We start from the raw sequence: 25,875 nt of genomic DNA, 5'->3' as shown, positions 1-25,875 counted from the left end.
TTTGGCCAAATCTAATTATCTGGAAAAATGTTGGAGAAGAATCTTATTTTTTAAAAGGCACATTTCTCTGTGGATTGCTGCAGACCACACATTTCTTTACTTAATGACATGTATTGATTTTTTTTTTTTTACCCCTAAAGTCAGTCCACACATAACACAGAACCCAAATTAAAAGCAGTGCCTCGCACACTGTTTGAAAATATCTGTAGAACAAAGGTCAAACGTGCAGTTTGCTAGTTAATGGCCTGAGGCAAAGTCAAGGTTAATGTGGCGCTAATGAGCAGGCTCACCCCTGAAGGGATGTCTGACCACAGTTGTCAAACAGTAGACTTTCAAAATGTCAGTCTCTTGCTCAGCAGAGGAAATGTATAATTACATGTTTCTAGATAAATTCTATTTTCGCTTGCTATACTGAATCCATATTTAATCATTTTTCTTCTCAACGAAGTCATTCTATTAGACAAAATATTTTCTATAAATGTTTAAACTAGAAAAATATATAGATTTCTATTCTATAGCAATAATACTTTTCATTGTACATGTTTGAAAATACTTCAATGTATATAGTTAAATCAGCTATAGGGAGAAACGAAATCTAGGTTCTTGGCCACTTTCTAGAGAGACTTTGTGATGTATGGAGAATGGCAGGAGAGGGTGAAATTGACACTAAGAAGCCATGCAATATACAGAACCAGGCACCTTCCTCACAAACATGAATGTGTTCCACGCACATGGCATTCCTATTTGATTAAAAAGAAATATACTATTTTTTTTCTAAAGGAGTAGCTCAGAGAGTCTGCTCTCTGAACCCCACCTGAACTCACTGCTCATTATGGAAGCTGTGACCTGAGGATCCACACCATTCTCTAAGAGAAGGACTTTTTTTTTCTCTGACTAAATGATTCCAGGTTTTTTGCTCCTCATAGGAAGTCTCCTTGTTCATGTGGCACGATTTCCCCTCATTAGAAGATTTACTGTGCTTTCTCAACAAAGCTAAAGGAGTTGAGATGGTTGTAGGTTAGAGAGCATCAGGGGAAAAAATGAGAAGGGGAAACGGAAAGGAAATGGAAATATGCTAATGTCCTTAGCTACCCTCTGCAGAGGGCTCTTTCCTGACAGGTGCTGCATGGTTAGATCTCTCTGGTGGTGGTTTGATACTAACCCTGAGCTGGATGTCCTGAGCTCTCTGTACAATTAGTATAGACACCTCTATTCCTCACTTTTCAATAAACCTCTAAACCCCACACGTTACCATTTAATATCCCAATAAAAAGGGCCCTTTCTGAAAGCATCATCCTCTAAAAAGAATGATTTAAACCTGATGTCAAAACTGGGTTTTTAAAACCAGTTCTCATGTCGTTTACCCATGTTGTAAAAATGTACCTTAAAATGCATAGACTCTGTTCTCCATTAGAAAGGACTTTAAACAAAGGCCTTACTCATTTATAAAACCAAACTCTGAACCAAGTGTCTAATATTTAAAGAAATCAGATACTATTAGGGAAATTGAGCATCTATTTAAAGAGAGATGTGGTATAATTTCTCTTACCTCATAATTTTGTTTTTTAATAAAATTATGCAATTGTTTGTTCAATTTTACTAATTTCAGAAAGCATAATATTGGTTTTTCAATAGAAAATATTTTGAGGACATGATTGGTTCAAGATTAACAAAGACATTTAGCCAAATAGAGTATTTACAAATCTAAGGATTCTAATATAGATCATTCACACAAAAAGTCACTTTTTTAAAATTTTATTTTATTGTTTAAAGTATTACAAAGAGTAGTACATATGTCTCCTTTTTTTTCCCCATTGACCTTCCCTCAGCCTCCCCTAACCCCTGGCACATGCCCTCATCCCACCTCCAAAAAGTCACTTTGAGTACCTATATTTTGAGACTCAGCATTTTAGGTCAAATCTTGATAGTTATTACTTTTTTTTTTGCTAGTTATTGATAAATATTCTTTGGCTGCTAACATTTTTACTATAAATTCCATGACTTGGAGGACAAGAGAACAAACTTTGGATAATATTTTCTTCTCTCAGCACTACCAGAGCCTTAATAAAATACCTTCCCTTTAATAGTATGCCAATAAAAGGGCTTCTTCCTCTTTCCTTCACTTTTTCTTGTTTTCACTTGTGATTTAAATCAGCTATCCCTGTTTACCTCCATCCATGAACTAATCTGATTGATGAGCAATACATGCCTGGTACAATGGTACAATGGTTCCCGCTCACATTCAGTTACTATACATCTCTCAGTGCTAATACTTCTGTTCCTGGACTCTAGGTCAGGATATCTATAATTAATAGAGTTTGAAAAAAATGAGGTATTTTAGTCTGCAGTTTTATTCCTATTATTCAAGTAAGTCTCATTTTGGGGGGAAATGAGACTCACATGTGACCCAGTTATTACTGTAATTTCTGATGGGTGACATAGCATATCACTAAGGTTGGGAACTATCTGATTTAATGGTCATTATTTGTATGGCTGAGAGAAAAAAAATATTTTTTACTTTTTTCTGCAGTGAAAAATTTGAGGAGATTTCTTTCTAGTCACATTAACTTGAAGTTGACAGCCTCAACATTACAGATGTTGCAAATTAACTTGAGGACCAATGCATTATAGACCATTGATATAACTTGAAGAGTTTAGAATAAATATCATGCTCCCTGAAATAAGCCTATCCTCATTTATGCAAGCTAACTGTGCGAGTTCTAATCACAGCCAGTGACAGCCACATACGTTTTGCCTACAATGTTCAGTAACTGTTACCATCAAAACAAAAAGTGGGTATCTGTTCGATACCACACATGTGCCTGTAGCCACATCTAAGACTAATCAAAATTTCAACTTGTAGTTCACATCAAATAGTTGAGGCCATCTCTTCTTTCAGCACAAGGAGTGTGTAATGTTTCTTTAATATTCTATGGTTTGGATTTAGTCTCAGATGTTTCATAAAATGGTAATTAATTTTTCCATGAATATCTAGAAAGTAAGAGAAAACTCAGTTTGTAAAAAACTTTATTTTTAATATTGCTCAAATTACTTTTCAATGCACAAAATCTTGCATGCATTTGTTATGAACTTTCTTTTCCTGGGAAGTTTTTTTTTTTTTTTTTTTTTATCAAATTCTCAGTGGGATACGTGACCCGCAAAGTTAGGCACCACTAGCCTAAACTTTTGCCATATGTGTGCTCAGCCTTCTGGCATTCCTTCTTCCTGTGTGCCTGGTTTTTGACCCGCTGAGGTCCTGCTCTTCATTATTCATGTAAATTTTGATGCTGGCCTGCCTGGGAGCTTACTTTTCCTCAGTCCTGCTCTGGCCCGGCCTCCCGGCCCTTAACCAAAGCCTGGCCCTGGCCTGCCCTGCCCTCCTGCCCTCACTACCACCACTCACTAAGCACCGGTTTCAATTAAACAGAAATGTTCCCATGGGAGGGAACATGACCTTTATTTTAGTAAATTAAACTTACAGATAATAAATAATAATGGCACCTCAAAGAGGCATTCACTTCCTTTTAGGAAATAAACTGGAAATTGCTTTCTCCAATCCTATAAATGGTATTACATTTTTCTCAAAGAGATAACTTTTCCCTGACCTTTGGACTTTTTCATTCACTGAGGATGTATATACACAATTCATCGTTAAGCCCAGTAAACAAACATAGACAACCAAGCACATGCATCAGGAATATTGTGTTAAATAAGGTTTAACTATGTAGCTATAAATTATTGCATTTTAAGCTAAACTAATCAAATTTAATATGAACCTAGTCCACCTATCTTAGCAATAGTCCTAAATAATATTGTATTCTTCATTCAGTCTATGTTTAAATTTTTTTCTATGTTTAATTAATTATTTTTAACCACTTCACTGTGCTCTTTTGTGATATACAGGGTACCAATTCATGTGCTTTCATAGACTGTCACATCCTGAACTAAACCATGTCCTGTCTCATTCCTAGTCTTAAACCACACACTTTCAAGTGTCCTCTTTAGTTCCCCACTGTCAATAAATGAAAGTGTCCATGTTCAATGTGGTTACAATTCTATGTGGTTAAAATACTCAAATCAAGATTTAATAAACACATTAGAATAATATGAAACTGCCTGATGAGACAATATTCCTGAAGTTCCGAAATGAAATTAAAAAAACAACAGCACATAAAACAATTTAAATTATATTTTGTTTCAAACGTTAAAAATCCAACATTTCTAAAAATTCTCCTTTTCCCACCTTCACATCAAAATCCTCTCTGATATTAAAAACATCTTACTTTTACTAAGCACCTAAGACAGTCTCTGTTACCTCAATACACACCTGTGCATGCAGCCAATCCCCTTAATTGGTGCATTCTTAAAGGAGAAGCTTGGCTAATTGGAAGGCTTGCTGGAGAACAGATGGGGCACTAGTGTTGAGACTCTGTCTTAATTTATTGTCCTGGGGTTTTCCTAATTACCCACTTAATTGGCACAGCCACGCCACTTTGAAATAATAATGTACAGCTAATTATCACCGATTTAAGCTTGCTAATAGCTTATTCTTACCAGCTAACTTCAAGAAATCAAGCAGAGAGAGGAACTGCCACAGGGAAATCACTCTGCCTGGGCTGGTTTAGACAGCTATACGACTGCAATGTCCTTTATAATGGCGCTGATTTGGTTCCTGCCCCAGAAAGCTAAATAGTGATGCTTTGCTGGATGTATAAAGGAGAGATAGCTCTTCCTTGCCTTTCTCAACTTTTGGAGATCTTTGTAACTGGTGTGTATCAACTCATAATTTTCAATTAGCTAATTATGTGTATGTTGCATCAATTTTTTTAAAAAAAATAGCATAGAAGAATAACTACAATCACATCTCCAAAATATAGTCAAGACAATTCAATGCTTTGGTTTAGCTCCCCTCCTTCCAACCTAGGAGACCTACTCCACGAGCAAGCTTAGCACAACTCTTAGATCCAGGGACAGACTTTATTAAGGGACATTTCCTTCTTCAAACATTAGAAATAGAGCAAGGAAAATGCAGTGCATTAAACAGAAGGGCTCGCTATAAAATGGATATAGGAGGAGGGGAGGGGAGGATAAGCAAAATTTGGGGGATTCTTTGTAATTTTTTTAGAAGCTTGGGAATGTATAGAGAAATGTCTATAGTTAGGATAAGATACTATACTTCTGCTTTAGTTTACAATTATTTTGCACTTATTGCAGGTGCTTTTTCAAAGATCTCTAGGTCAGGTTCCCTAGAAGCAGTGCCTGAGATGGGAATTTGGATGCAGTCAATTTCATGGAGGGACTGCTCTTAAGAGAAAGGTCAGGAGGGAAGCCAGGGAGAGTGGGCAGGAAGACATGAGGTAGGGATGTGGTCTCAGCTTCAGGCAGACTCCACTGGGAGTGCTGAAGCATGAAACCACCACATCTTGGTCCCATCACCTAGAGTAAGAAACAAGCCTTTCTTCCCATGCCAGCCATGTGAGATGTTTCCAAGGGGTGAGGCAGGTGGGCGTCTGACCCCTCCCCCAGGACGAGATGGTGCTGTAGCCAGTCTCTAGGTTGACCCCCAACAATCTTTCCTTCCATGCCCTTGTGTAGTCCCCATCCACACTGAACAGACGGGCCTGTGTAATGTACAGGATACTGCGGAGATGATAGTGGGGGACTTCTGAAGCTAGGTTACAAAAGGCCCTGTAGATTCAGCCTTGCTCTCTCTTGGACTGCCTGTCCTGAGGGAAACAAGTCTCAATGTTGTGAGGAAACTCAAGCAGTCCTATGAAGAGGTCACTGTGACAAGAAAGCAAGGCCTCCTGCCAACAGCCGTGTGAGTGAGCCATCCTGGGAGATGATAATCCGCACCCCTGAGGCCTTCAGAGAACTACATCCTGGCTGACAACCTGACAGCCATCTCCCTAGGGACCCGAGTCAAAATCTTATAGCTAAGTAGCCCCCACACTCTTGACCCTCAGAAAAATGCATAATAAATGCTTATTGTCGCTTTTAAGCCACTCGGTTTGGGAATGATTTGTTAGGCAGCAGTTGGTAACAGATACAGATGGCCCCTGTTTGTTGAGGACAGTTCCCCAGAGCAGAGGGCAGCTGTGAGTGATCAGCAGCCAGGACACAGCAGCCAGGAGGCAGGTAGAATGACCAGGTGAAGAAATTTGAGCAGGGACTCCACAGCATCAACTACCTTAGTTACCTCTCATGTTAAATGTTTCCACTAAGCCTCCCCTACTATTTACAGTGTCATGTCATGAACTTAATTGTGGCCTTGGACACCTGTTCTTTTAAAAATGGTGGCTGGCAACAACTTAGAAGTCTAGACCTATTAAAAATATTCTTTAAAAGATGACAATATGTTCATACAAAAAAAGCTGTGAGAATCCATCACTAGTAATAAGTAATGAAAGTTATGCTAAAGCTAAAATAAAATGATTCATGATAGACACATGGAACTGGAAAAAGAAAAGAGCCCAGAAAGAATTAAAATATATGAAGAATTGTACGTGAATATGGACTATTTAAAAAGAACAACAATAATGTCTTCAGAGTTGTTAAAATATTGGTTGAAGTAAGATCTGTTGACAAAACGGTACAAAAGATAGGAAGATGGTAATAGAGTGAAACTATTTTAAGATTCTTACATTGTTTAATAAAGTGGAAAGAGTTCTGATTTAAAATATATGGTAAAACTAAAAATGCATATTGTGATCTCTATGATAGCCATTAGAAAGTAAAAAAACATGCCTTGGCTGGTGTGTTCAGTGGTTAGAGTACTGGCCTGCTCACTGAATGGTCCCAGGTTAGATTCCTAGTTAAGGGCACATACCTGGATTTTGGATTTGATCTGGCCCCAATCAGGGCGCATGTTGGAGGCAACCAATCCATGTTTCTCTCACATTGATGTTTCTCTCTCTCTCAAACACCCTCTCTCTCCCTCCCTTCTACTCTCTCTCTCTAAAAATCAATGAATATTCTTGGGTGATGATTAACACAACATCAAAAGGGGAAAAAAAAGATCATAAAGCTCTGAGGATAAAAAGAATAATAAATACCTAAATACCTATTAAACTCAAAAGAAATAATTAAGCTCCATTCAGGAGTGGCAATAAAAAATCTGTAAAAATTGCCTGGCCTGTGTGGCTTAGTGGTTGAGCGTTGACCTATGAACCAGGAGGTAAAAGGTATGAAAATTTCTTTATATCAACCTTTTTTCTTAGCAGAGTCTTAACCCCTAGTAATATTTGTCACATTGCTCACATGTATACTGTTTTGGTCTTATATTGTCCTATATGTAGCCAGTAGCAACAAAGGATATTGACCAACACTAATTAAAATTAAATAAGTTAAAACTGCAATCCTCAGTCACACTAGCTACATTTACATTTTTTAATATTTTATTGTGATAAGAATACTTACCATGAGATATACCCTATTAACAAATTTACTAGTGTACATAACAGTATTGTTGACCATAGGGAGGGGGAAATGGGGAGTCAGTAATCAACTGCGTAAAGTGTCAGTTCAGCAAGAGGAGTAAGCCATAGAGATCTGCTGAGCAACATTTTAAGGGCATGGTGATCATATATGTGCCCAGGGCCTGCCATATTTATTACAGAAAATGCCCCTTTCACAGAAAGCTTTATTGACCTCAAAAGTTGCAGCTATGTTCCTCAGTAATGGAATAAGAAGGAACCATTGGATTTTAAAGGTAATCAATGTTAATCTTTTGTTTCCTCAACAGTGTATTTTGTCCTACTTAACTGAATACATTCTATTCTGTTGTAAAATTAATGGCTTACTTTCTTTTCTCTTTCTGGTTGTAAAACAAATGTCTTACTTTCTTCTGTTGGCAAGTGTCTCTTCACCATTCCTTGTAGAGATCTTCATTCTAAGCTTCTCTTTACTCCCGTCGAAAGAACAGCGGGGGCTTTCAGTGGGTGATCTCATTGGATGACCACAGAGCTTATTCACCTTTCAACAGAAAATATACAGAAAAGACAGTTAGGAACTGTGCTCCTGCCTTTCTGAGAATGGCACGGTCAGAGTATAAAACAATGGCATGTTCTTACTTACCCCTCAATGTTAATTTTCAAGACATATAGTATCTGTCAATTTTTCATACGGGGGGAATCAAACTATGTGGAAACTGTGACAAATGCATGCTATACGCATTTATATAGTTTATATGTATACATGTACAAAATACATAAATATCAATGAGCATGCAAAATCAGAGAACTATATTAATAAACTTGTCTGCTTGTATAAATAAGGTTACTTAACCAAAGTGGATATTATTTATGGCTTATAGTCATATGTATGACTAATCACATACTTGTACTGATTTTTAAAATGAAAAAAATGCTATTAAATATGTGGTCCATTTCTAAATTAGTTCTAAGGGTAGTTTTCTTCATAAGGTCATTTCTCAGAAATGACAATGAATATGCTTATATGAAGATCTCATTTTGTAATAGTTCTATATCTTATTTCTCAATCGGGTTTGATTTTAAGGGTGTAATAATCCTCTTTTAAAAAATCATTTATCCAATTGGAAAATTCATGAGGTTTTTTACATATTTATTTAGCAAAGATCTTTGTATAATTTTCAAAATTATCATTGAAAAATTAAGTCAATAATTGGAGGCATGACAATGTAAAGCATCAAAAAGACTCATTGATACTTTATTCAATTAAAGAGGCAGAGTAGTATAATTAGAAATATATAAAAGCATTGACTAGGAATCAGGAGACTTTGGTTAGTATCCTAATATTTCCTCCTTAAGTGCTGAGATCTTGAAAACAGAGGCAGAACTTCTTTGAACTTGATACCCTTATAGGTAAAATGAAACTTTTAGAGTAAATTATCCCAAAGTTCCTTAGAGTTCTAAATTTCTTTGATTTCCCATGCAATGAGCATTAAAATCTTATGTACCAAGTCATTTATTTAACCCATACTTATTTTGTTTCTAGTATTTGCAAAGAATATGTATTAGGTATTATCTATAACTAGAGGCCCGGTGCATGAAATTTGTGCAGGGGGAGGGTCCCTTCAGCCCAGCCTGCACCCTCTCCAATCCGGTACCCCTTGGGGATGTCTGATTGCCGGTTTAGGCCCGATCCCAGGGATTAGGCCAAAAAAGCAGTCAGACATCCCTTTCACAATCCTGGACTGCTGGCTTCTAATCACTCACTGGCCTGCCTGCCTGGTCGCCCCTAACTGCCCCCCCTGCCAGCCTGATCGCACCTCACTACCTCTGAGTGCCAGCCTAGTTGCCTCTAACTGCCCGCCTTGCCAGCCTGGTCGTCCCCAACTGCCCCCCCCCCGTTGGCCTGCTCGCCCCCAACTGATGCCCTGCTGGTCTGCCAACCCCCATCTGCCCCCCCCTGCCAGCCTGCTCACCCCCAACTGCCCCCCTGCCGGCCTGCTCTCCCCCAACTGACCCCCCGCTGGCCTGCTCGCCCCCAACAGCCCCCACTGCCGGCCTGCTCACCCCCAAATGCCCCCCTGCCCGCCTTATCACCCCCACCTGCCCCCCGCCAGCCTGATTGCCCCCACCTGCCCCCCTGCTGGCCTGATTGCCCCCAACTCCCCCCCTGCTGGCCTGCCTGCTCCCAACTGCACCCCCTGCTGGCTTGCTTGCCTCCAACTGCCCCCCCCACCGGCCTGCTCGCCCCCAGCTGTCCCTCCCTGCCAGTCTGATCGCCCCTAACCACTTCTGCGTCAGCCCTGTCACCATGGCTGTGTCCGGAAGGTCTCCTGGTCTAATTAGAATATTGCGCTTATTACCTATACTAATAAAAGGGTAATATGCTAATTAGACCAGACAGCTGAACGACCTTCGGACATCCTTCTGGACATCCTTTCAGACAACCTTCCGGACAAAGCCAGGGCTGTGAGGGCCGAGGCAAGCTGCCACGGCTGCGAGGGCTGAGCCCCTTGCATGAATTTCATGCATCGGGCCTCTAGTCTATATATATATAAAAGCCTAAGGGACTAAATGATCATTCGACCAGTCACTTTGACATGAACTGACCACCAAGGGGCAGATGCTCAATGCAGGAGATGCCCCCTGGTGGTCAGTGTGCTCCCACAGCCAACCTCTGTGGCCAGCCAACCTCCCACAGTCCCTCCCCCCTGGCCAGCCGGCCTTGATCAGCCCTGCTCGGGACTAGGCAAGATAGCCCCGATCAGCCCCTATCACCGGCCAAGCTGAGAGACCCCACCCATGCACGAATTCGGGCCTCTAGTAAAAGATAAAAGATCAGAAACTAAAATTTCCCCCTAAAAGAGCTGATAATTCAGATGGAAAGAAAAAAAAATTTCTTCCAAATATCAAAATGCCAGTTGTGTGTATCAAAAAAGTGGGACAGACAAAGTGTTATGACATCTGGAAAAAGATGGGATCATTTATAGTTCAGGGTGATGGTGAAGAAAAACATCAGGAAAGATGCTGTGGAAAGACTACTCCACCGGGATGAGACTTGGAGCAGCCATTTGCCCTCAATATGTTGAGGTTTATTTCAATTCAACCAAATTATAAATATATAAATATTCATTGCACCTCTATTCTGTGAGATATTAGAGATACATACAAGTACACATGAATAAAGTGTCAATGATATACACAGTTAAGAGGAAAGCAGACATGTAATATACTAGTAGTAACTGTGATTCAACATGACAAGAGCAATCAAAGAAACACACAGAAGTAACACTGCAACACTTAAAAATAGACAGATTAACTCTATTTGGGATGCTCAGGAAAGAGCTTCAATAGGTCATGTCTAAACAGCAGTTAAAAGATGAAATTAAAAAAATAGGATATGGGAAGGGAGTGTGAAGAAAAATGTAGTCACAAATTTGGGGCAATAGCACACACTCACACATACAAAACTTAGAGGAGAAATTGAGCATAATACTGTGAGAAGGAGCAATGGGAAGCAGTGAGACCTGAAAAAAAAAAAAGATGAATTAGGAATTTCTCAGATGGACAAAGCAGGGAAAAGATTCCAAGAGAGAGTGAAAAAGCAAAGAGAGGTGTACAACTTAATATGTTCACATAGAACAAAAAGTACATAATGAAAGAAGGTGGTACAACAAGAGGTAAGACATTAAAATGTCGTGATATGTATGATGATAGTTGTTAACTAGACTTTTGTGGTGATCATTCTGTAATACATACAAATATTGAATCATTACGTTGTACACCTGAAAATAATATAATGTTAAATGTCAATTATATCTCAATATTTGAAAAAGCCATGTCTTGGATACCATGCTAAAAAAAAAAGAAAAAAAATTTGCTTCAGCAAATGAAGAACAAACAAAAGTTCCCAAGCAGGAAAGTGGTAGCTTAATATTTCCACAAGAGAAAGATCTTCACAACAGGAATATGCAGGGAGGGAGTTCAACAGCATGGATGGACCTGGAGAGCATTATGCTAAGTGAGATAAGCTGGTAAGAGAAAGATAAATATCACATGCTCTCACTCATTTGTGGAATATAATGAAAAACATAAACTGATGAACAAAAATAGAGCCAGAGTTATAGAAGCATGGAACAGACTGTCCAACCTAAGAGGGAAGGCAGGAGGGTAGGGGGAGGTGGGAGGGCTGAGTGGGGGTTGTAAGAGATCAACCAAAGGACTTGTATGCATGCCTATGAGCATAACCAATGGACACAGACAGTATTGGGGTGAAGGCATGTGCTGGGCATTAGGAATGGCCAGGGAGAGATCAATGGGGGGGGGGGCGGGAAGGAGACTTATGCAATACTTTAAACAATAAAGAATTTAAATAAAATAAATAAAATCTTATATAATATTTGAATAAAGAAAACTTTGGGAGGAAAAAAAAAAAAAGAGGTTCCTGCAGTAAACACTGGAGAATTGCTGAGCCCAAAGGCAGTGGCAGAACAGGTGAAAAGGAAGAAGCAGATATAAGTACACAGGAGGAAGAGGTAGTGGCATGGAGATTGACTAGATATATCATGTTGTCAGAACAATGAATAATGATGAAAAATCCTGAGAGGTAAGTGCAAGGAAACATAAGGCTGACAGAGAAAATAAATAAAAATTTGGTTTTCCTGGAAAGAAGGGGGCATGAAGGATAATAGCAAAAGAAAATTCTGTTTGAATAGTAGGTTGAAGTAAGATCTTCAAGCTAAAAAGTTTTATTTATTAGACAAAAGCCTCTGCCGGCTGTTGGATGGAAAAGTAAAATACTAGAGCTGATATTTAGCAAGTGAATAGGACAGCACTTTATAAGCTGAATGAGAGAGAGAGAAAGAGAGATAGAGAGAGAGAGAGAGAGAGAGAAGAGAGAGAGAGAGAGAGAGAGAGAGAGAGAGAGAGAGAGAGACCTATTACAGGCAGGTAGATTGATACACCCCTAAAGTAGTCCTATGAAAAGAAAATTTTATTCTGAACTACAGTAGTGACACTGCCTGTGAAGAGACACTGTGTGGCTCAGCTGGTTGAGCATCATCCTGTGCAGTGAAAGATCATCATTTCGATTCCACTCAAGGGCACATGCCCAGGTTGCGGGCTCGATCCCCAGTAGGTGGCGTGCAGTGAAATGAACTATTAAGCTGTAAAAAGACATAAAGAACACTTAAATACTCATTACTAAGTAAAACAAGTTAAGCTGAAAAGCCTACATTTTTGTATGATACCAACTATATGACATTCTGAACAAGGCAAAATCATGGAGATAGTAAAAAGATCAGTTGTTGCCAGGAGTGGAGATGGGGGGAAAATGAAGAGGCAGAGCACAGAGGATTTGTAGTGTAGAGCAGTGAAACTATTCTGTATGATACTATAATGGTGGAGACATGTCTTTATACATTTGTCCAAACCCATAGAATGTACCAAAAATGAACTATGGACTATGAGTGATAATGATGTGTCAATCAATGTAGGTTCATCAATCATAAGAAATGTATCACTCTGGTGGAGGATACTGATAATGGGGGAGGGCTATATGGATAGATGGGAGGGGGGGCAAAGGCTAGATGGGAAATCCTTGTACTTTCAGCTCAATTTTGATGTGAACCTAAAACTGCTCTAAAAAAAATAAAGTCTATTTTGAAAAAGAAACTCAACAGAGTTTAACAAATTACTGAAAGTGAGAAGTTAGGGAAGTGTAAGGCCAAGGTGTTAAAAGGCTCAAAGTGAATTTCCAATCATGGAAGCTGAAAAACAGTGAGAGTAGACTGTAAATACATTAGCAAGGTGCTAAATTGGTCAAAAAAAGGGAGGAAAGTATCTTCATTTTCAACAACTCCTCATAACAAGAACCAAGGAAAGATGATATAAGTTGACAGTGGAAAGGCCAATAGTAAGATTGTTTAGTGAAGCTACAGGATATTTAGAAATGGAAGAAGAGTAAAAGGGAAACACTGCAGTCATGGTCCAATGTGACTAGCCATGGGCTCTAGACAAGTTACAGAACTTCTTTAAATGCCAGCTTTCTCGTCCTTGAAACTTGAGAGAATAAAGCGCTTTGCAGTTATGAGTTAAGGGAAATCCTATGTCACCCTATCCCTTCCACGCTGGACCTATCACCATATCTGCTACTACACATGTTTCCCTGGAAGGCAGATGGAGAGCTGAAAATGCCTCATAAGATCTTTATTCCCTAAACATAGTGGTTGTTTAAAAATAAATTATATAAACTGATAATTAAATAAGTTTTATTTAAGAATAAAAGAAAATATCTATATTTCCATTATCATCTTTTAACTTACTTATTTTGACAAATACGAAAGAAAATGTACAAGCAATAGAGATATAGTAAGTTATGTTTTATTATATCCAAAGGTACAAGCACATATAGCAGATTCCAATAAATACAAATAAATTTCAAAGCCCTTCTATTTGTTGACTCGCTATCAGGGAGCTCTACTTCACACTTGACTGAAAAGGAATGGAAAACCATCTGTTACTGGCATATTAGCCTTGCACCTTAGCTCCCCTGAGGTGAGGTGATGTGGGTGGCACATTTCAATAACTAGCACCTTCTTGCTATTGATAAAACCCTCACACTTAACTTTGACAGTTTTTCATCTTTGACTTATACTGCAATTTCCTCCTTTTTCTCCTCCCTGGTCTCAACTGTTCTCCCCTGCAATCAGTCTGAAGTGTCTTGGAAAAAAAATATTTTCCTCCCTAATGCTTATCTGCTCCTGCTATAAATTCCATCTCTGGCTTCCCACTGATTCTCAAGTTGCCATCTCACCTTGAAATGACTCCTTCAGTTGCTCCAAACTCATATCATTCCTCCCACTCTGGTCATATTTTGGTCCCAACAACTTTTTGTCACTTAGTATCCAAAAATATAAACTTCTCTTACAGCCTCTGTATGTCTATCCACTCAGTCTTACTCAAATCTTCAAATATTGAAAGCTTTTAGCTAATAATCTCAAAAAGCTTTGTAAAGAACACTCTTTAGTTTATTTTCACTGGATTCCCATAATCACAACCTCCATTTATTTGGCAATTGTTTTTTTAAAATGTTTATTAATAATAAAAATTATAAAAAAATGTTGAGACTATTACCAATTGAAAAGCAACAAATGTGGAGGTATTATGAGTGTTTATTAAGCAATCTGGTTCAGAGAATAAGGCAAAGGTGGACTCTACATCACTGTGTATGCAGGTTGTTTTTCTACAGGCCATAGTTAGGGGGTTTGGTGTCTGTTAGACAGACATGAGCAGAGCAAGGATGATGGGCCAAGTATAGAAACGCACCAGGGCAGAAAGCCCTGGATGCCTAGCAAGGGGCAAAACTAGGAAAACAAGAAGCTTGTCCCCAGGGTAACCTCCCCTCCCCTAGCATATCACTGGTCATATGGTTTGGACCCCTGATCTTTCAGATCGCTGGTCAGGAGGTTTAGACCCCTCTGACCTTTCCCTCCCTAGAGATAACATCTAGGCTTCAGTTGTATTTCAGTTCCAGGCCCAGAAATGCAGCAAAACCAGACAAGTGACAGCGTGGCTGCCTTAGGACCAGCTACATTGACTAATGACCCCCTGCTGGCACCAACCAATCAATGGAAACCAGAACCCTGAAGGAGCACCCCTGGAACGCTGATGAATATTCTATGAAGACCCTTCCCTGAGGCCTCCCCTAAGATATCCACCTGCAAGAGAGAGAGGAATATGCTCAGGACAAAGGACCCAGTGCATGCTCTCCCTCCAAGGAGCATGCCCATGCCAGTCCCTTCCCCCTCTCCTTTCCCCTTAACCTCTAAGGGACCCCATGAGACTTGCAACCAGGGAAGCAATGGGCAGTGACAGCTCATCCTGGGCTAACCTCCTGACCCTGTCTCCAAGACCCCCTTTTCTCCGACTTCCCAGTGAGCCAAAGCAGCCCAGCCTGGGCTCTCCTGTTGCTTCTTCTATGCCCTTCCTTGTTTCACTGTGCTAAGTACTAGTATATTTTTGCTGCCACCATGGACCCAATACCCTTTGACTCAATGCTGTGTAGCCCTTCGCTTCGGATATCCCCATCCCCCACCCCCTTTTCCTTATAAATTCAATTTTTCTTTATTCACCTTCTGAGATTGCTATTTAGCCTGCCTGTGCACTGCCGACTTTAATCTTTCAGTGTCAAAATGAGAGGTGATTAAAAGAAATTACATAAGAAATGACTACACGTATGCTTGAGGAAAATACTACTACTACTAATGATCATGATGATAATAGATATAAATAAAGAACAGGGTAGTTTTTTTGGTTTTGTTTTGTTAATCCTCACCTGAGGATATTTTTTCATTGATTTTTAGAGAGAGTGGAAGGGAGGGGGAGAGAGACACATGGATTTGTTGCCTTCCTCCCACATGTGCCCAGACTCTAGCATCCCTAGCATCAAGCTTACAACTGAGGTACGGGTCCTTTACCAGAATCAAACCCAGGACCCTTCAGTCCAAGGGTCGATGCTTTAGCCACTGAGACAAACCAGCTATGGCAAGAACAGAGTACTTTTTGTTCTGTGTTCCATTATATTAAAAGCTACTTTTAAACTACCTGGAGGAAACATACCATTGGCACTTTTTCCAGTTATTAACAACAAATGAGTTTATTTACCTTCTCTTGCCCTTATAGTCTCATTCTCTATGATTCTCAGAAATAATTTGCAAAAGAGCTGGTTGGTGTTAGGAATAAAATCTCTAACCAGGTATCAGAATAAGACTAACTTTTCCAGACACACATAAAATCCATGACCTTAACTTTATTCTATTGAGAACTTCAGAAAGTAGGTTGGGCCAAATGACAGGGTGAGGGATGCTTAAGTGCCAGGTTCATAAAGTTTACACTTCATTTTTCAGATTATGTAATATATTTATTCATGACTAGAGAACTGGTGCACGAATTCGTGCATGGGTGGGGTGTGACCGGACTGCCCCGATTGGGACCGATCAGGCCAGGCTGGCCAGGGGGAGGAGCCGTGGGTGGTTGGCCAGCCGGCCCCACCACCTGGTCAAACTCCAGGTTGAACTCCTGGTCGAGGGGACAATTTGTATGTTAGCCTTTTATTATATAGGATTAGCAAGCAAAGGAATGGCATGATCAGAGCCTTGTTTTAGGAAGACCAAGTAGACAAAGACATTTCCCATTGGTAAGACAAGAGAATATTAGAATAAACTCAAAAAGACCCCATGAAATCAGAGAGAAAGGGAAAGAGAAAGCTCTTTTTATGAGTGAATTGAATGGGTTTGGCTACTGGTTGATTCACTATAAGAGGCAAGAAAGAAAGAACTAAAGCTGTTAGCAGTTTTGAATCTTGTAATCAATGCGAGTTAAGACCCAATAACTGATATGTAGAAGACAGAAGATGGAATAAATTTACTGTTTTGGTTTATCTGTTCCTTATATCTCATTTAGGACTTTGATTTGAAGGGAAGCCTAAAAGGTAATTTTAAATGATGGGTTGGAGATAAAAAGAAAGTTAATAATTAGAATCACCTGCATAAAGCCAATAGTTAAAGCCTTGAAATGGAGGAAATTATAAAATGTATATAAAATAAAAAAGATCAGAAAGAAAATCTTTCAGAGGCAAGGGGGAAGGAACTCAGATTAAAAAATAAAAACAAAGAAGAGGAACTAAAAACAAGGAAGAAGAGAAGGGAGCGATAAAGGGAACAAAAGGAAAGAAGGAAGGAAGGAAGGATTTTAGACTAATAGAGTTGGAAGTTATAGAGAAGATATCTGGAAAATATCTTTGCTAAGACTACATCTAATCAGTGGAAGAGTCTATTTACTTTTGTTTTTTTGTTTTTTGTTTTGATGGGGTGATAACAGTAGCATTTATCTCTTGGCAATTCATTTGATTTGTTTATGAATACATATACTAGTCAGCATTAAGGAAGTGAATTACTAGACATCTGCTGTTATCAGCATAGCTCTGCTTAATTTTAAACAAACCCATTGGTGTGTCTTTTTTTTCTTCTTTTAAAAATGACTTGCTGTATTGACCGAGAAAAGAATTTATGTATGTATGTGCATCAGAATGTTATTTTTATTTTTTTCATCTTTCTTTATTTTTCTTTATTGATTAAGGTATTACATATGTGTCCTTATCCCCCCATTGCTTCCTCCAACCCCCACTCATGCCCTCACCCCCCTGGTGTCTGTGCCCATTGGTTAGGCTTATATGTATGCATACAAGTCCTTTGGTTGATCTCTCCCCTTTACCCCCACCCTTTTTGTTTTTGTTTTTTTTATTTTTAAATATATTTTTATTGCTTTGAGACAGGAAGGGAGAGGGAGAGAGATATAGAAACATCAATGATGAGAGATAATCATTGATCAGCTGCCTCCTGCACACCCCCTACTGGGAATCGTAGCCCGCAACCCAGGCATGTGCCCTTGACCCGAATTGAGGGCACCCTTCAGTCCACAGGCCAATGCTCTATTCACTGAGCCAAAGCGGCTAGGGTGAGTCTATTTACTTTTGAATCAGTGCTGTCTTTTTTAGGCTTTTCAGTGGTCTTACTATTCATATATTCATATTTATTATGAGGTATTCACATTATGTAATTCCTGGTTCCTAAGTGTTCTATATGAATAGAATAATTTGGATTGAAAATGATCTAGATATATAAATAGACAATAGAATCCCATTTTTTCTACAAATGTGGAAGCGGATGAGAGGAAACACAGCAGTTATTATCTTGAAGATTCCAGAGGACTAATAAAGATGGGGAGAAAATCAGAATTACAGAGATACTAGACAACTTGATTTCTAACCTGGTTTTAGGAGGAAAATCAGAATAACTGAATTATGAAAAGAACTCCAAGTCCCAATTTAATGCGATAGCAATGGAACAATCTCTCTTCTACAAAATCCAGATAACATTGTAAAAAAGAATACATGGCAACTTCCTAGTCTAAAAACTATCACAACAAAATAATTTGGCCTAATCAAATACCTGATTAACAGAATTACAAAAGCAAAGGTGTGTCGGTTTCATTATAAGTTTTACAATTACCTTATGTTACATATTCTGAATGTATGAATCCTCATTATTTTCTCCAAAACATTAGATTTTTAATATTAAAATGCTACTGATTTGTATTTGCACCTGAAATCCATGGTACAAATTAAAACCTTCCTAATCCACATAGATCTTTGAAACTGCATATTAAGATACTTAGAGAATAAGTGATATTTTTAAAGGGTATTTTACAAATAGCCTTTAAAGGTTGTTATCAAATGTTAATATCACCTTCTTCAGTGCTTTACACTTGGGAGGCAATTGATAAATATTGGCTTTAATGATGATATCATTACTGCATATTGAATCCCTGTGATAGTTAATTTGATGTGTCACCTTGACTGGTCTCAGGGTGCCCAGATTAAACATTATTTCTGCATGTGTCTGTGAAGGTGCTTTCAGATCAGGTTAGCATTTGAATCAGTGGACTCAGTAGATTGCCTTCCCCAATATGAGTGGGCATCATCTAATCCACTGAGGGCCTGAACTGGGATGGGTCATCTCTTCTGCTCTCAAGACTGAGATTCATACCATCAGCACCCCTGGTTCTAAGGCCTTCGAACTCACACTGGGTATACTTGGGTCTCCAGCTTGAGAGAGCAGATCGTGGGACTTCTCATGTGAACCAATTCCTCATAACAAATATCTTTATACACTGAGATCGATATAGATATATCGATGTATATCTCCTATTAGTTCTGTTTCTCTGGAGAACCCCGATTAATACAATGCCCAAATTAGGCTTGTTGTTAACATCATCAATAGTCTTTTTTGTAGCTTAATCATACTTTGATACATGAATTAAATGACTATAATACCATGCAATTAATAAAAGGAGGAAGCAGATATGAAAAACTCATGAAAACATTATAAAAATCCTCTTTAATCTCCCTTATATTATCAAATATATTAATGTTCTTCATATGTCATAGTGTTTTGTCTAAAAAAGATATATATCTTCTAATCCTATAGATACATATCACAGTGTCCTCCTATATCATAACAGGAATTCAACATTTGAATCAGATAGATTCCACCCAAAACATGATCCTAGTATATTTTTCAATATAATGCAAGATATACTCAATGAAATTATAACACTCTGAATGAATACTGATAAACTATTAAACAAATTATAATTAAACAATATTAATTGAACACAATAATATAATAGAATTATATGATCAAGAGGTGAAATCCAGCAAAATTGAACTTTAAGGAGCCACTATAAAATATATTCTAAAAATTTCCATTAGCAAGCCAGATGTTTCCCCATTCAAAGTTATTTTTGGTGAGAAAAATCAATGTCAGGATGACTAGAATTCTGGTATAGTGATAGTATATTATTATAAAAGCTTTTGCTAAGTTTGTATTAAGGGAAATAAAAAATAAGTGATTTCAGAATATCACACTCTAAAACTATGGAATAATCACCATTCAAATAATGCACATGCTACTTAGAAGTTCAAGGTACAAATAATCCCATAAGCCAGCTATGGAAAAAAAATATAGCAGTGATACCCATAACACCACTTTTAAAACACTAGAACATTCTTGTGTTGCAACAAGGAATATTATAATAGGTTATAAATTATTAAGGCTCTAAGGAGCACTGCCTTTAAATACTGTATAAGTTATCCATAGGAGAATTCTAAATTTGTACAAGGTGCCCAGTTCCTGGGGGGAAAAAGCAAATAAAACAATGTTAAAGTTAGCCGAAACCGGTTTGGCTCAGTGGATAGAGCGTTGGCCTGCGGACTCAAGGGTCCCAGGTTTGATTCCAGTCAAGGGCATGTACCTTGGTTGCGGGCACATCCCCAGTAGGGGGTATGCAAGAGGCAGCTGATCGATGTTCCTCTCTCATCGATGTTTCTAACTCTCTATCCCTCTCTCTTTCTCTCTGTAAAAAATCAATAAAATATATTTTTTTTTAAAAAAAAACAATGTTAAAGTTAAATAGGGGAGAAAACACCTACTGTCCCCACTTTGCAAGGGCTGGAGATATGTTTACACTGTAATTGGCAAAGAGTAAACAGACCTTTAAAAAGGTGTTTACTTGAGAGAGTAACTTTTTTAAAAAAAGGGGGAGGCATCAGTAATACTTTCAACAATCAAGATGAAAAAAAATTTTTAAGTGTTCACTTGGAGCCACAGAATGTCTGGCCTCGGGAGACTGGTTTCTCTTTGTCTTTCCTTTTCATTTTCCAGAAGTTGCATCTGCATATGCATTTCTGTAGCTATCTTCATAAAGGTTGCCACTCTAATTCATTTTGTATTTAAAATTAAAGGAGAAGAAGAGGAGGAGGAGAGGAGGACAGGGAGAAGCAGAAATATTTCTACAATCTTGAATCTGGCCCACCGAAAACAAGAGCTTGACTCTGCGTTGCTATTTTTGCACACCTGCAAACTAAACCACCAGAGGGAGCTTCTGCATTTCAGTCCTATTCATAACCACTAACTAAACTTAAAATGGGTCCCGTTAAAATCATTTAGCTCAGGACTCTTGGAGAAAAACCCAACTTGAAGGCTGAAGGGAAACATGTTTAGATATAAGAAATATTCATAAAAATCCACTTTTTAATGTAAAACCACTCGACTGGTGTTACAGTGCCAAGGTGATCAAACGAGAAAAGGAAAAGCTGTCCAGAATTGTGAACCAGTTTATTCTGAGTTGTTTTACAGTCGGGAGTAGGGAGAGACTAAAAATTGACCAAGGTAATCAGTTATTTCTCACCTTTCTCTTTCTGCCCGTCTCTTTTTTACTTCTTTCTTCCCTCCATCCTTTCCCTCCTTCCTTCCACCCTTTTACTTTTTTCCTTCCTTCTTATCTTTATTATTTCCAATTATTTCCACATTAGTTTAGAAAGTTCTCAGGACTAAAAGTCAAAATATGTATTTTAGTCCTTGTTTTTAACTACAGATAGCAATGTCAATCAATAAATTAAACACCTGTGATTTGAAGGACATGATTCTAAGATATGGGAATGCAATGAACCCACTCTTAGTATACACACACACACACACACACACACACACACACACTATCAGGGGAAACTAAAAATAGAAGATTAAATATATTATGTCTTAAAGAATGTTACTCAGTTAAAAATAGATAACTGACCATAATTTGTGGAATGAGCAGTTTTTGAGGATGAATTAAATATAACAATTGAGAGAACCAGTAAGTTCAGGAATGACTTCTGGTAATTTTAGGCTGAAGCATCTGGGTAAATAGAAGTGTCATTATGTGAGATAGCGAAGAATGAATTTGGGAAGAAAAATAAAAGTCTGTTTGGAAATGTTTGGCTTTTATGAGTATGACTATGAGTAATGCAAGAAAAGCTATCCAGTAGGCTAGAAGTTATATGAGCTGAAAATAAAGGGTGAGGTCAGGCAAGATACATAAATGTGGTTGTCAACATGTACTTGGAAATGGGTGCAGATGGAGGAGAGAGCTGAAGACTGATAGATGGTCACTCCAACATTTACAAGTGGAGACAAAAAAAAAGTTGGAAAAGATTCTGAGAAGTTTTCAGAGAAGAGAAATTTTATGAGAGTGAACTATCTCAAAATACAAATGAAGATGGTGTTTTTTTAAAAAGAGGAAATGACCAAATATATCCAAAGTGACTAACAGTCATGTAAAATAGGATAAAAATTATCTTATGAGAAATAAGAGTTGTGAAAGTGTAGTTTATTTGGAGAAGTATGGCAAAAAGCATAGTGATTGGTGGAAGTACATGAGATAAAAAGAAATAAGAAAGCAAAGACTGAAAATACACAAGTCTTCCACAGAGTTGTGTAGTAAAGGAGAGCAAATTTATGGGGCAGAGCTTAGAGAAGGCATGGAGTCAAGTCAGTTTTGTTTTGTTTTATGACAGTAGCTATTACAACACAATTGCATGTTTAATGGTAGAGATCCTGTTTCAGATCATTTGATCCAAGTGGGTTCTATTATAAAACAAGTGAGATATTTTTCAAGGTGTGTGAGTGCCACCATGGAGACGTCATTTAAACAAATAACCTGAACTCATTTGCAATTATCCATGGCTAATGAGAATTACGTTCACATGCATTGCAGAAGCTAGATCTTGGTAAGGAGAGAAATAAGGGAAGAGTAAATATGTGAAACATTTCCATAATACAAAATAGTTTTTGGATTAGAAATACAAGGATAAGTGAGCTGGAATGGTAAGAAATGACGACCATGAGATATGTGAAATGCATATTTCAGAGATGGTGCAAATACTGGTGATGGGCTTTAAGCAAATAATTTTTAAGCTCTGTTCATCTTTTGACTTTAGAAAAACAGACATACTTAATGCAGCAGTGGGAATTTTGTAAAAATTTCTACGTACATATGGATTTTTTTTCTCTTTAAAAAAATTTCTCTATAAAGAAATTTTTATTGATAAGGGCAATAAAATCTAGAATTAGAACACACTTGCCAAATCTCTAATTTCTTGTCTTTAAGGACTTCATAATATACTTAGATAGGGAAGATTTCCAATGACAAAAATTAATTGATAAAGTTAACTTGAATACAGTATAAGCAATGTCTCTTTAGGGAGTAAGCTATGTGTCAAAAAAATATTATAAGCAGTAAGTTGCATAGGAGCCTGAAGAAAAATCACTTGAAACCAGAGGCATCAGAGAAGGTTTTAGACAAATTTGAATCATTGATAAAAAGGCAAAAAAAAAAAAAAAAAGGAATCCTACCCTGGGCCTGATGGGATGGGGATGAAATAGAATTCTAAACAGTAGATATTAACTTGGTTATACTAGTTATAACTTTGATTCAATTATGTTTTTCAATATGGTCTCTAGGGGGATGGAGTTCATTTTTCCTTAGGTGATCATTGAGCTTTGTGATATTTTAAACTCTGTGAGTTAGACAGTATAATATTCTACGAACTACAGGGTTCTGTTACAAAAAGAGGAGGGCCACCCAGCCAGTACAACTCCATATTTAGGTGGTGCAAAACCACAGGGAAGGAAAGAGAAGCAACTTGAAATCAAGTTTAAGATAGGGGTCATTCTCAGCAGGTGTGGCTCAGTGGTTGAGCATTGACCTAGGAACCAGGAGGTCACAGTTCAATTCCTGTCAAGGGACAAGCCAGGTTTGCAGCTTGATCCCCAATGTGGGACATGCAGAAGGCAGCCAATCAATTATTCTCTCTCATCATTAATGTTTCTCTCTCCCTCTCCCTCTCACTTCCTCTCTAAAATCAATATATATATATATATATATATATATATATATATATATATATATATATATATATATATATATATTTTAATAGGGGCCATTGCCGCCACCCACCTTCCTCTCTGAAATCAATAAAAATATATTTTTTAAAAAATAGGGGCCATTGAAAGGCTAAATAATACCCCTAGAGACACAAAATCAAAACTTGACCATTTCATTATCAAGGGAATAAGAATCCTACATTATAAAAGTAAATACTTTTCAAGGGAATAATTAGATAAAAATCTAAAAGAATAAATGAATATGGCCACATTTTCACCACTTTTTTCAAAGCTGAAATTGTGTGAAGATGCTCCAGAAATGGCATCAGCTAGAGGTTCAAAAAGTTCAAAACAAAGTTATTCTTCTTTCATCAGGTTCCAAGTTTTCATGTTTTACTTCTCCCCTGCACAGACATTCCTATCACCCTAGAGTGAGTATTCATCAGCTCTTCCTTGGAAAGATGCAAGAGCTTCCTTCTTGACATTCCTTCCAACACTCTCCCAACTCTAGTCCTCTCCCTTCCCTCCCAGACTGACATTCCTAAAGCACAGTTCCCACCACACTGCTTCTCTAATCCAAAGCCTTCTTGGTTCCTCCCATTCCCTCATGAGTACAAGCAAGCATTTCATGGGAATTTACAGCTGAATCTTGACATTTCCCAGCACTCCCCTTTAAACACTATGTGCTTTAGCTAAACTGTGTTACTCATAATATCTAAAGTGTCCCTGTACTTTTCAAAAAAATATTTCTACTTTTCTTCTTGCCTAAATGTTATTATCATTCAAAGTTCTATTAAAATATCACCTGTTAAATTAAGTCAACTTTGATCTCTGTGTAGGACCATACCCCAAATTATGTAAGTTATATGCAAATGTACCAAGATTTGTTTTCAATGTTTATTATTTTTGTTCTGCCTTTATTTCTAACAATCGCATTTGATAAATGGGATTTTTGACTGGGCTTAAGATAAATGTAGATGTAATATTAATACTGCCAGAGTATTTATCTACATAAAAGTTGAAATGGAAGCATTTTGTGCATTCATTAAGAGACTCATAGATTATCACAATTGTCTTGCTGTGCTCTCATAGAGATATGAAATGTTAGTAATTTAAGATTCAATGAAAAATTGTAAATGCCCGAAATTAAATCTAATTCCATGTATTAATCAAGAAGTTTCTACTGTGAAGTCAGGAAGTCATTTCAGTTCAACAAACATTTCCAGATACTTTATTAGGCACTGGGGGTATAAAGACATGAAAAAGATCCAATAAATTCCCAGACAAGCTTCCAGTTTTTTGGATGAGGTACACATTGTGGAAGAATATTCAGGTCCCCATGGAGTTGAAGGAAAAGGGTGAAGTACTTTAATCCGAAACACGAATATAAGGGAGGATGGATCAGGAAACGGGAAATTAATAGGAGAAGTGAAATCTAATGGTATCATAGCACAAGGACCTTAGACACCACGGCAAGGAATATGGACACAAATAAGTCCAAGATGGAGCAGAGAAATCAATTTGGAGACAATTCCAATAGTCTAGGAAATGCAGTCAAAAGGCCAGATTTACTGTAGACTCATGGAGGAACTCATATATCCATCAAGACAATTTGTTAGACTCTAGGTATACCATGATGAACACAACGAAACAGTCTCGACCCTCTGGCACATACAATTCTATATAAAATATAAACCAATAATCAAATAACTGCATGTGTGCAAAATGTTGTAAAGGAAAAGGTATGGTGTTACTGGTATATATAACAAAGTTAGCTCACCTTTCCTACAGAGGCCAGGGAATGCTTCCGAGTAAGTAGTATCTAAGATGAGACCAAAATGAAGAGCGGCATAGGAATTGTCTAGATAAGGTTGTGGCGGGGGGGGGGGGGGGGGGTGTGGAAGGGAACATAGTTGAAGCTTATTTCCAGAAAAACGTAACTGACAAGAATTAAGAGAGAAGACCACATGCTAATGGAACCAAGAGAACTCCAGAACAACTAGAGCAAAGATTTAGTCAAAGTGGTATGAGTAGTAAAGGCCAGAAGTGCAAAGCTCTAAAGGTTAATATAAAGGTGTTTAGATTTTATTCCAAAGCCAATAGGAAGTCACTGGAGAACT

The 25,875-nt window shown here is 37.9% G+C and overlaps 1 protein-coding gene across 1 annotated transcript in view; it reads right to left on the bottom strand.

Moving 5' to 3' along the window:
• The window catches only part of GPC5 (glypican 5), a 1,351,161-nt gene that overhangs the window by 1,052,548 nt on the left and 272,738 nt on the right, over positions 1–25,875 (bottom strand). Inside the window, exon 4 of the mRNA XM_008156479.3 lies at positions 7,841–7,974. Within this exon, the coding sequence (XP_008154701.3) occupies positions 7,841–7,974 (134 nt within the window). The remainder of the gene's footprint in view (positions 1–7,840; positions 7,975–25,875) is intronic.

Source organism: Eptesicus fuscus, chromosome 8 (genome assembly GCF_027574615.1).
Source record: "Eptesicus fuscus isolate TK198812 chromosome 8, DD_ASM_mEF_20220401, whole genome shotgun sequence".
Lineage (NCBI taxonomy): Eukaryota > Metazoa > Chordata > Mammalia > Chiroptera > Vespertilionidae > Eptesicus > Eptesicus fuscus.
The sequence above is the reverse complement of the archived record's forward strand: the minus strand, read 5'-3'. Positions and strand labels throughout refer to the sequence as shown.